This window comes from Bactrocera neohumeralis, chromosome 6 (genome assembly GCF_024586455.1).
Source record: "Bactrocera neohumeralis isolate Rockhampton chromosome 6, APGP_CSIRO_Bneo_wtdbg2-racon-allhic-juicebox.fasta_v2, whole genome shotgun sequence".
NCBI classification, from domain to species: Eukaryota; Metazoa; Arthropoda; class Insecta; order Diptera; family Tephritidae; genus Bactrocera; species Bactrocera neohumeralis.
This window is the reverse complement of record NC_065923.1, coordinates 3,656,619-3,666,939: the sequence shown is the minus strand read 5'-3', so window position 1 is coordinate 3,666,939 and position 10,321 is coordinate 3,656,619. Positions and strand designations below refer to the sequence as shown.

Below are 10,321 nucleotides of genomic sequence, written 5' to 3'. Positions count from 1 at the left end.
AGAGTAGTTTACTGATTAGGAATGTATGCAAAATTCAGGGCAAAGGCTGTATTAAGTGTAAGCGTCGCTTGCGATTTCTTCATCGCTACTTATTTATGCTTATCGCAGTCGCATACATACAAGCACACACTTGCGATGGGAACAGGCTCACTGATGATCATTGCGGGCTTCGTACATAGCAAACGTTTTGTGGTCGTGTGTTCAAATCCATACCAAAGTGAAACTCGATGGTTCTCGGCTCTATAGATAGAAAGCAGCTGCTTATGATTGACAAACAGCTGTTTCTGGGTGAACCTCAGCGCTTACGAGAAGTCCCCAAAGGTTGATATCAAAGCGCGGTTTTCAAACTGGCGTGGAAGTCCGGCCTAAAAAACAGAAAAATCTCATATATTATAAACACACATGAGAACATTTTTAACAACAACAACAACTTAACCATTGTGTGCTGTATTATCAGCAAATGTTTGAGCTCCAAATAAATTCCCAAGCTTCTGGGAAGCACAGTTTTATTCTGAACTTTCTCAGGAGCAAATGGTTGCATTGAATACTGCTGAAAAAATATGTTGCTTCCAAAATGTATCGCCCTGCTTGTGAGCCTAATATTAGGTGTTAAACTATGCGCAGGACAAGGGGACTTAACCGTCGAATCTCTCGACTGCAATTGCGATGTTGATATTGATATTGTGAAAAGGGTTCTGGAAAAGCTGGAAAAGCTCGAGAAACGTGTGGAGGAAATCTACAGCCGGAAGGAGAGCACCCAAGTGATCACAGCGTAATAAAGTGTTGTTGTATAAATAATTACGAAAAAAAGTTAAAATTCTTTTTGGTTTTATTGTATAGCACTTCGAGAACCAGTATGCCCGGCAGCTGCTTGGAAGCTACAACCGCCACATCTAAAAGTGGCATTTACAAGATTAAAGTTGAACGCTTCAGCGAAACTCCCTTTGAGGTGTGGTGTGATCAGGATTCCGATTTCGGCGGTTGGACAGTCATACAGCGGCGTGTCAATGCTGAGGTGGACTTCTATAGGAAATGGACGGACTATAAGATCGGTTTCGGCAACTTGGATGGTAACTATTGGATCGGGCTCGATAAGTTGCATGCGCTCACCACAAGCTGTGAACACGAGCTGTACATACGAATGGAAAGCTTCAGCGGTGTGAAATACTATGCGAGATATAATCTGTTCGTTGTGGGTAGCGAGGCGGAAGGCTACGTTCTAAAAACAGTGGGCGATTACAAAGGTGATGCAAGCGATTACTTCAAAAATCACGAAGGCAGTAAATTCAGCACATACGATCGTGATAATGATCGAAAGGACGATGATAATTGCGCGAAGAAGTGGCGTGGCGGTTGGTGGTATAACTGTTGCTATTGGAGGTGAGTTGTAATAACATGATAATGCTAAATATTTGAACAATAAATAATATTTATATGCGCGTCCATTAACAGCAACTTGAATGGCGATTACGCAAAAAAGAATGGCGGTGAGGGTGTAGTGTGGATCGGCATAAGCAGAGATGAGTCACTGAAGTTCGTGCAAATGATGATACGCCCGACGCAGGACTGCATGAAGCGGCTGTCATTGAAGTATTGAGCTATGCGTTTGCCAAACAATAAATTTTCTACGTCACGACGCTCAAGTGATGACCTTAAAAATGATTCTAATTACATTCTTTAAAAGTTATTATCTGCTGCAAATTTATTACTATAAATAAAAGAGAGCTAGAGAGAGATGAAAAGGCAAATGCTTTTTGATGTCGCTCTCGCTTTTATGAAGAGAGATGTTCAAGTTGTTGGGCGTGTTGTGTGTGCTCCGATAAAGTTATCTGTTATTGTTGTAGCAGCAGAAATATTCCTGCAGTAATTTAGACAAATATTGTTGAGATGTCAATTCTTGAGTAAAAAACCGAGTCCATGCCGGTTACATATATACGAATGTCGTGGGAACGGCTTATCTTATAAGTAAAGTTATCATAAAAGTATTTATAAGTATTGACATCGTCGTTTCAGCGGTGATATTTTGAAGCTAAATGGCAATAGATCAGATCAGACAAGAAACCGAACTCAAGATTGAATGTTGCGGAGGCCCGACAGTGGAAACCCTGATATGTCACTTATGGTTCCGCGTTCAGTATAGAACCGTGTATACTAAATTTGCCACGAACTTTGTAAAACTTGAAGAAAACGTCAGGGAATCTGTAAAATATATTTTTATATAAATGGTCAGCATGACGAGCTGAGTCGATTTAGTCAAGTCCCTGCGTTTGAATATACGCCTATTCGTATCTCAGCTTTTGAGATACATATTTTTGTACTTGTTCTTTTCTCCCTAAGAATCTGCTCATTTATCGATTACTATAGCATATAGCTGCCATACAAACTACACGATCGAAACCAAGAGCTTGTATGGAAAGCTTTTTCATTTGACGAGATATCTTCAATAAATTTGGCTATACTCTTTTCACTGAAATTCTGTTAAGCAATGAGTGACCTTTTTATACTCAGAGAGAAAAAGTGAGAGTAGAGTATCTGCTAGTTAGTTTTCCTAGTGTTTGGAGGCGGGAACTCTGTAGTGCCAGTTCACACAACGACTCCTTTGTCGCCCAAACTGGTTTTTTGTGGTCGAGCGAATGATATCAAATGAATACTAGTATGTGTATGAGATATATTCGGAAATTTGAATTTGGTTACCTACTTTTTGTATGAAATTAATAAAAATGATCTTGAATATAATAATGGCGGGCATTCTAAATATTCTTCTACAACATTCATGACAACGCCTTTGTAAGCAAAATGTGAGACGCTCTAAGTATCCTTTAGCCGAACTGCACAAACATTTGCGAAAATTTTGTGAAAAAGAATGTCATGAAAACTCTATTTCAGGTAATGGTGTCGCTCGTGTGAACGTAGAGTGACACTCAAACAGAATTTACCGCTGTAAAGCGACAAAAGGGTCACCATGTGGATGCTATCTTACTACATAAGCAAGCATTCCTAAAATAATACACTTCTCCCAAAATACCTTAATGATATAACACATCAAAACTTCAAAATGATAATTGTATATTTTGAGACCATATGAAAAATTCATCACCTATGTAAATGTTTATTAGACTTACCCGTCAAAAAATGCCACTGTCACAGCAGCGTCCACATTAAAATTTAATTATTTGCCACTAACTAAAACGCCTCACTAATTGGCATCACTGCTCAGCTAAATTGCATGCAAGCCCATCTATGCATCGCCGCTCTGTCCACATTTTGACAGACTATTTGCCAAACAAACAGCACTTGGAGTTAACGAAAGCGATGGGGCGAGGGAGAGTTCGCAGTGAAAAGTTGCATTCACTGTTTAGGCTCCAGACGTCACAAGCCACACACATATCACTCAATCAACTTGGCAAGCGGCGGACAAATGATGTAGCAGGGCGACTGCATTCACAGCAAAGTGTGTTAGTATTTGTGTATGTTTGTGCGCACAATAAAAAGTGGGCAAACAGCGGAAAAGCTTAAAGGTTAATTAATTTTAAATAATCGACTGCGAATGTCAGTTGTAATTGTTGTGTTTAGGCCGTTGATTAATTGTCGACAGTGTTTAGTGAAAAAAATGGCAGTCACGTGTTTAAAAGAATGCTTGTATAGTATATGTAATAAAGTTGAGAGAGTAAAAAATATGAAAGATTAAAAAAAATATTTTAAAAATATTTATAGGCATAAAAATTTAATCTTTAATAGGGGAAACTTTATTTTTATTTATACCATATGTATGATACTAAAAAAAAATATATACATATTTCCATATATACTTATATATCATATATAATACTAAAAACCATAACAATTTATATAATGTCTACGCGCATAAAAAAACCATTGCAGTCTTATATCATTATGTAATGAATGTATGCCCTTAGGCTTTACAGAAATTATGAATAAAACAAGTAAGGAACAGCTGAATTCGGTTCACACCGACCATTATCACAGCAAAATTACTTGAAGAGAGGATACGAATTTGTCGCTAACAAGGACACGTCCACATATAGGTTTTGCTTACTATGTTAGACTTTGAGTGCAAACTGAATGCTCAATTAGGTTAAAATTGAATGGAAGCCTTCAAGTATTGTTTCATAAAGTGTTCATAAATTATAAAATTTTAGCAAGAAAAATGTTAAAGTCAAAAGATTAGACTCTTCTCTCTTTAATGGGCGAAGTGAAGGTAATTTTTTCAGTAAGCACGAGGAAGCTCTACTATATCAATACTTGATTACAATTTTTTTAGTTCTAACGCAGCTGAAGAATTTTGGTTGAAGTTGGCTGCACTTCTTTCAAAATGTCACAAAGAAAGTGTTTTTCAGACGCTTCCTTTCATGTCACTAATTTTAATATCAACCCCAAACTTAAAAAAAATCCATCAAGCTTAATAAAGAGCAGTCGACAAAGTTTTTTCGTATTTCTAATCGAACTTTAACTTATTTTTTTATATTGAGGATGAACTTGAATGAACCAAATATGCCATTTCAGTCGACCATTATGTGCCATTTTTCCGCTTGAGATATTATTCCATCAGTATAAAACTTTTCTGGTTTCTCGGCGAAAAACTGCGGCAAGTAATTTTCACAGGCTTATCTTGGAGCCAACTTCACTCCATTAAGGGATTTCTGCATTGACTGAAAAAATGCATCAAAACTTCCCAGCCAAGCTCTCGCAGTTTTTGCCGAGTCATCAAAGATGTATGTATATGGTCTAGTGTTGTCCTAATGGAAGACTTTCTGTTGATCAGTTCTGGTCGTTTTTTCGACTGCTTGCTTCAAGCTCATCAGTTGTTGACAGTAAAATGTGGAAACAATCGTTCGACCAGGCTGGATAGGCTGATAGTGGATGATTCCTTTCCAATCCCACCAAACACTCAGCATAACCTTTCGAGGCGTCAATCCTGGCTTTGCGACCATTTGTTGAGCTTCACCACACTTGGACTATGATCTTCTTCGCATATTATTGTCGTATTTGATCCACCTTTCGTCTCCTGTTACCATTCGCTTCAGAAATGGTTCGATTTCATTTCGTTTCAGTAAAGAATCGCAGATGTTAATTCGGTCTATTCGAATTTTCGCAGGCAATTCATGTGGTACCCAAACATCGAGCTTTTTTTCGTAGCCAGCTTTTGTTAAATAGTTTAAAACCGTTTGATGATGAATGTTAAGTTCTTTAGCGATGTCATGGCTGTTTATGTGACAATGTGATGGGTAGCAGTGGAGATATACGACTGCAACGACATCTATTGACAAAATACGAAAGGACTTTTTCCAATTATATTCATACTTTATTATATGCAATATCAGGTTCCGTAAAGTATAAGAATAAATTGAAAGAATTACTACATAGTTCGGCCAAACAAGCATTGTGTGTGCAAAGGTCAGACACAATGCAAAATAATAAATAAATAATTATTAAGCAAAATACATTTTCGATTCAAGTTAGTGCTTTCAATCACCATTAGCTGCGCGATACAAAGCACCAAACCTCCTGCAACATATTGCGCGCGGGTATAATTGTGAGAGAGTCCCTTTCCAGACGCCAACGTGAGCAACTTTCTTGGCGCCAGGAACAAGCGATTGCGCTTGGCAGCCAGCGGGCGGCCCTCCTGCAAGCACAGCAGGTAGACTGTGTAGGTACGACATGATCGGGAGTAACGAGCCAAAAGGCAATGTGAAGGAAGTTAAAGTATTTTTTTTAAATTTTTTATTATGTAGTAGTGGTTGTAGTATTGTCTTATTATTTTCACTTAAAGCCGCTTGCGATATGATTATTAAAGAGTATTAAGGAGCAAAGCGAGTCGAGCAAGTATTCGTTGTGATTGGCGATTTGTGATAAACTTCTGACATGATGTTGCAACGTCGATATGGCATGTTGCATATATATTACGTGTGCACAGATTTCACGGGCAATCTGCTGTGCATAATAGCGCAAGACGAATTTACTTTTACTTCGTTGGAAAGAGCGTGAAGAGCAAACGGTTGATGATCCATGATATTAATATAGAGATTAGTTTCATATTTGCATATTTTGCTGTTAATTAACTGAAATTAATTTATGTTGGTATAGAAAATTAGTCAAAATGCCTTCCATAACAAAAGAAAGTTCAAATTATATTTTAGGTCTCTAACAAAATTTCTGCACCCTCAAAAATATCCAACTGAATTATATTATGGATTATTATGTATATTTTATCAGCTGAATTGTCTATGGGATTTGTAATTAGTAATATGAGAATGTAAGAATAGTACTTTTGGTATTTCTTGTATTGTATATCTTCCATCGATGTTTTGAATGTTAATTTATCCTTAAAGATCTTCTTCTTTCTACTCGGAAATACCGACCTATTTAAACCCTGTTTGTACATTTATTTTCATTCCTTTATTCATCGAAGACTCTCTTGCAACAATGTGGTTTAAACTCAGTAATTAGATTAAAAACAAAGTCCAAGAAAAATGATTCCAAGTTTTTCGGTAACTACTGGTATTAATAAAATAAACTGGTTTAATCCAATGAAATAAAATATAACACATGCCGATTTAACAAAATATGAAAATACAATTTTGTATTGAATTTTAGGAAATGTCTTTAATGAAGTCTATCAAAGATGACGAACTTTCCGAAAAATGCACCCAAGAACAACCAGTAAGTATTGGGAGACTGTTTTTAGCAGCATTCCACTAATTATCAATGGTCAGTTCGTATAATAGTTGAGCTTTAATTAAAGTGTTTATGGACCTTTCTTGATCTGTTTCCGAATAAGTCTGATATATGTACCGATTCATAGCAGACTCGATTGTATTGCAACGACACTGCTAGTTTACATGAAAAATTTCCCTCTTTTTTATAAGACTAAATTGTGATCGGTAAATAATTACTTTGCCATTTACAGCTTAATCTGAAACAGGTGCATGCAGAGTAAGTTAAACAGTCAACAGCTCTCTGGGGTGTATTGAAGCCAATTGCCTTAGACAACTTTTGAAAGAGTCAGGAATGCTATGTCAATAAAGACAAAGATGATAAATACAACCCTGTGTTAACTCTTGGTGACGTGTAGAAACATTTTTATACGCAGAAATGAATAGCATTCAAAAGGAAATATCGAAGAATCTATAACTACATAAATGATCAGCGTGACGAGCTCAGTTGGGTTGGTTATATACATTTGTCCTTCCGATATCTTTTTGAGATATCGATCTGAAACATGTCCTTTCCTTTACAAGAAGTTACTCATTTGTCAGAACCGCTAATTCTCAGACCACTATAGCATATAACTGCCGTACAAACTGGCTCATCAAAAAAAGTTGTCGCATGGAATGTTCTCTAAGGTAGTAGTCCAATGGCCAAAGAAATGGTTCCGATCAGACCACTACAGCGCATAGCTGCCATATGAACTGAATGATCGAGACTAAGTATATGTTCGGAAAAAATGTAAATTTGACAAGTTCTCTTAACGAATTTCGGCATGTATTATTTTCCAAGGCAACGATGCAGTATTCGATAAAATTGTACAGATCAGAGGACCATATCATAAAGCTGTTAAGTTAAAAACATATCACTGAAATAAAACACATATTAGATAAGGAGGCCTTGCAGTTTTGAAAATACTAAAACAGTAAAGACTTAAAAAGTGCCCAATCAATAAAAATATTTCTCATTTTGTTCGTCCACCTCGAAGCAGCTACTTCCATGCAATTATGAACCGCCCACACACAAATATAATTTGCCTATTGTCACCACAAACAACGCGTCTTTGTTGGCATTTTACTTTCGTTGGAGCTGTTAAGAAAATTGCGAAATTGCAAAATTCTGCCCACTTTCGATTTCGATACGGCGCAGAAAGTACATTGGCCCAAAGATTGAGCTGGAGAAGCGTTGTCGCCACGTTTTCAACACCAAATTTGGTCAATATATGCAGCGTGGCCGGCAAAAGAAAAAAAATAGGATAAGAAAACGAAAACACCTACACACATGCAAATACACACACACACACACACACATATGCTGATAATGTATGAATGGCAAATATTTATGTGTGTGTCTCTGCGCCGCGTTTCGCCATGCGCGCGTGGCTTGCCAAAGCTTTTCTCAATATTTGTGGCATTTTCGCCAGCCGATGCTTTGGACAGCTGAAGCGCATGCATGCACACATACGAACACATGCTCAGCTATGCTGACTGGCAACTGGCGGCTGGCAGCGCATAAACATTTTCCTAAACTCACTAAATCGTTTGTTATGCTAGTTATCTTGATGCGCGTTCAACGGTCGCGCTTAGCGGTGTGGTACAGCTGTATGCTCTGTGCGCGCTGGTCACCTTGATTTGTTGAGAAAATTGCAAATTTTGGCATTTCAACGAAAACATTTTCACCGCTCATCGCGCGCAGAGCGGCGGCAAAGAAGCGCACGGCGGCGCGTCGCTTCGCCGCTCCAAGGAGTTGCACTGAAAATCACCGACAATGATGAGCTGCTTTCCTCGCCTCGTTGTGCGGCAAGCTGATCTGGGCAAAGCGATAAGCGGCGGTGGGTGCACGCCGCCATGTGCAGGCGCTACAGCTGGAGCGCGGTGGCGGCGGCGACGCGTGTTGGCCGCGAACGAAAGTGAAATTTCGCGTCCTAAGAATTGGCGGATAACTTGAACAGCTGTTCAGCCAGCCAAGCCAAGCGCATTGCTCCTGTTGTGCGCTGTTTAGCTACTGTTTGCTGTTTGTTGTTGATGTTGTTGTTGTTGCTGTTGACTGCCACAGCTACCGTTGCGTCGAAAAGGAATGAACTTGCTATTGCAATTATTTTCACAACATTTGCGGGCGCTTTATGTGGTTGTTGTTATTGTGAGTTATTGTTGTTGTTGTAGTTCAACGATGCATGCGTAAATAAATCGATTACCACGCTGTGATAAGAGCTTCGCGCCGCAATGCTTATTGCAGACCAGTGTTGCTTTGCGCTTGTTGCTGTTGTTGTTGTTGCGCGCGCATTTCCATAAACACACATTTGCTTTTTAGTTTTATTGAATAACAATTTTTCCTTACCCTAACACCATGTATATTTGTTTTTATTTTTGATTGTTGTTGTTTTTGTTGTACATTTTGCCCATTTGCTCTTGTCTTGCAAACTAGTTTACGAGCGCCGTTGCCATTGTTTTTCAGTGTTAAGTGGGGCCAATGTACTTGACAATCATGCCGCCAACACACATTCGACAGACCGTTAGCCCGGCGCTCGGCGTTCGGCGTTCGGCGCTCGGTTCGTGGGTGACTGATTGATTTGCCTATGCAAATGAATTCTGCTCCGGATTCGCATTGAAATCGAAATTCGTAAAATGAATGACATTTAACAACAACAAAAGCAGCAGCAATGAAGTGCGCAACAACAGCAAATGGTGGTAGCCGCTATACTTAGCGCTCGGTCACAAAGGCCATGAAGGCAGCACAAAAAGACAATGTCGATCGTTTGGAGCTGGTACGCGCGCGCATTCAAAGCGCCTGACTCGCCTCCAAATACATATTTATAAACATACATATGTACATAACTCATATGTGTAGGTGTGTGTGCTTGCATTGAAATCCATTCCGTTGCATGTTTATGCTAATCCATCGGCTCGTTTATGCAAATGCTTTATATGGGCAGTGAGAAAATTGACAACCCGACGAGCGATCTATCGCGGCGGATAATCACAGGCAATTATAAGATTTCATTCAACAAAATAATTCAAAGTTATTGCCATATTGTTGCATAAATAAAGTGTAGAAGTACTGTAATCTAAAAAATAATATATTCTCTACACATTTTATGCAACTGATTTACTTAGTGCTGATCCTTAGGGTAGAGTCTATGATAGCCATCAGCAGGTTCGTTACGACGATTCGTCGATAAACGAAGGTTTTTATTCGTCTTTAGGAGCTTTTGGTTCCAGAAAAATCTACGAAAGCATGATTCCGTGGATTGCTGTAACACCTAAGCTAATCGAACCTAATTTAACAAGAGTAACAGTCGTAACAAAGGATTGGAATAAAATAACTTGGATTCGGGATTCATAAAGTTGTTCTTATTAAAGAAAGAATCCGTAGCATTGTTCAGAAAAATTAATTAAATTTTAATGGAAACACTGAAAGATCGTGAAGTCAATAGGCGATCCGATCTATTAAATTTTTGGTGACGTCTATATTAGTATATACTATATTTTCCGAACATGGAAAGATTTTCGTCGACTTCAACCGCACCAAGAAAGACTTTGATGAAATTCTTCCTTAATATTACTCTTGTCAAATCACTTAAGAGTCAGACTGGTGT

General features: G+C 38.4%; 1 protein-coding gene across 2 annotated transcripts; it reads left to right on the top strand.

Moving 5' to 3' along the window:
- The first annotated feature begins 496 nt into the window (after positions 1-496).
- LOC126762411 (fibrinogen C domain-containing protein 1-like) lies at positions 497-1,785 on the top strand. Of its 2 annotated transcripts, none has more exons than XM_050479127.1 (3): positions 497-772; positions 856-1,380; positions 1,453-1,785. In XM_050479127.1, exons 1-3 carry the CDS (start codon positions 561-563, stop codon positions 1,595-1,597), a joined length of 882 nt encoding a protein of 293 aa, XP_050335084.1. In that variant the 5' UTR covers positions 497-560; the 3' UTR covers positions 1,598-1,785. The 2 variants fall into 2 exon arrangements, with proteins under 2 accessions (XP_050335084.1, XP_050335083.1); XM_050479126.1 differs by having other exon boundaries at positions 841-1,380.
- The last annotated feature ends 8,536 nt before the right edge of the window (positions 1,786-10,321 follow it).

Coding starts and splice junctions, on each gene's coding strand:
- LOC126762411 (XM_050479126.1), top strand. CDS start 561: ATGTTGCTTCCAAAATGTATCGCCCTGCTTGTGAGCCTAATATTAGGT. Junction 773..840: donor AGCACCCAAGTGATCACAGC/GTAATAAAGTGT, acceptor TTTATTGTATAG/CACTTCGAGAACCAGTATGC. Junction 1,381..1,452: donor TATAACTGTTGCTATTGGAG/GTGAGTTGTAAT, acceptor GTCCATTAACAG/CAACTTGAATGGCGATTACG.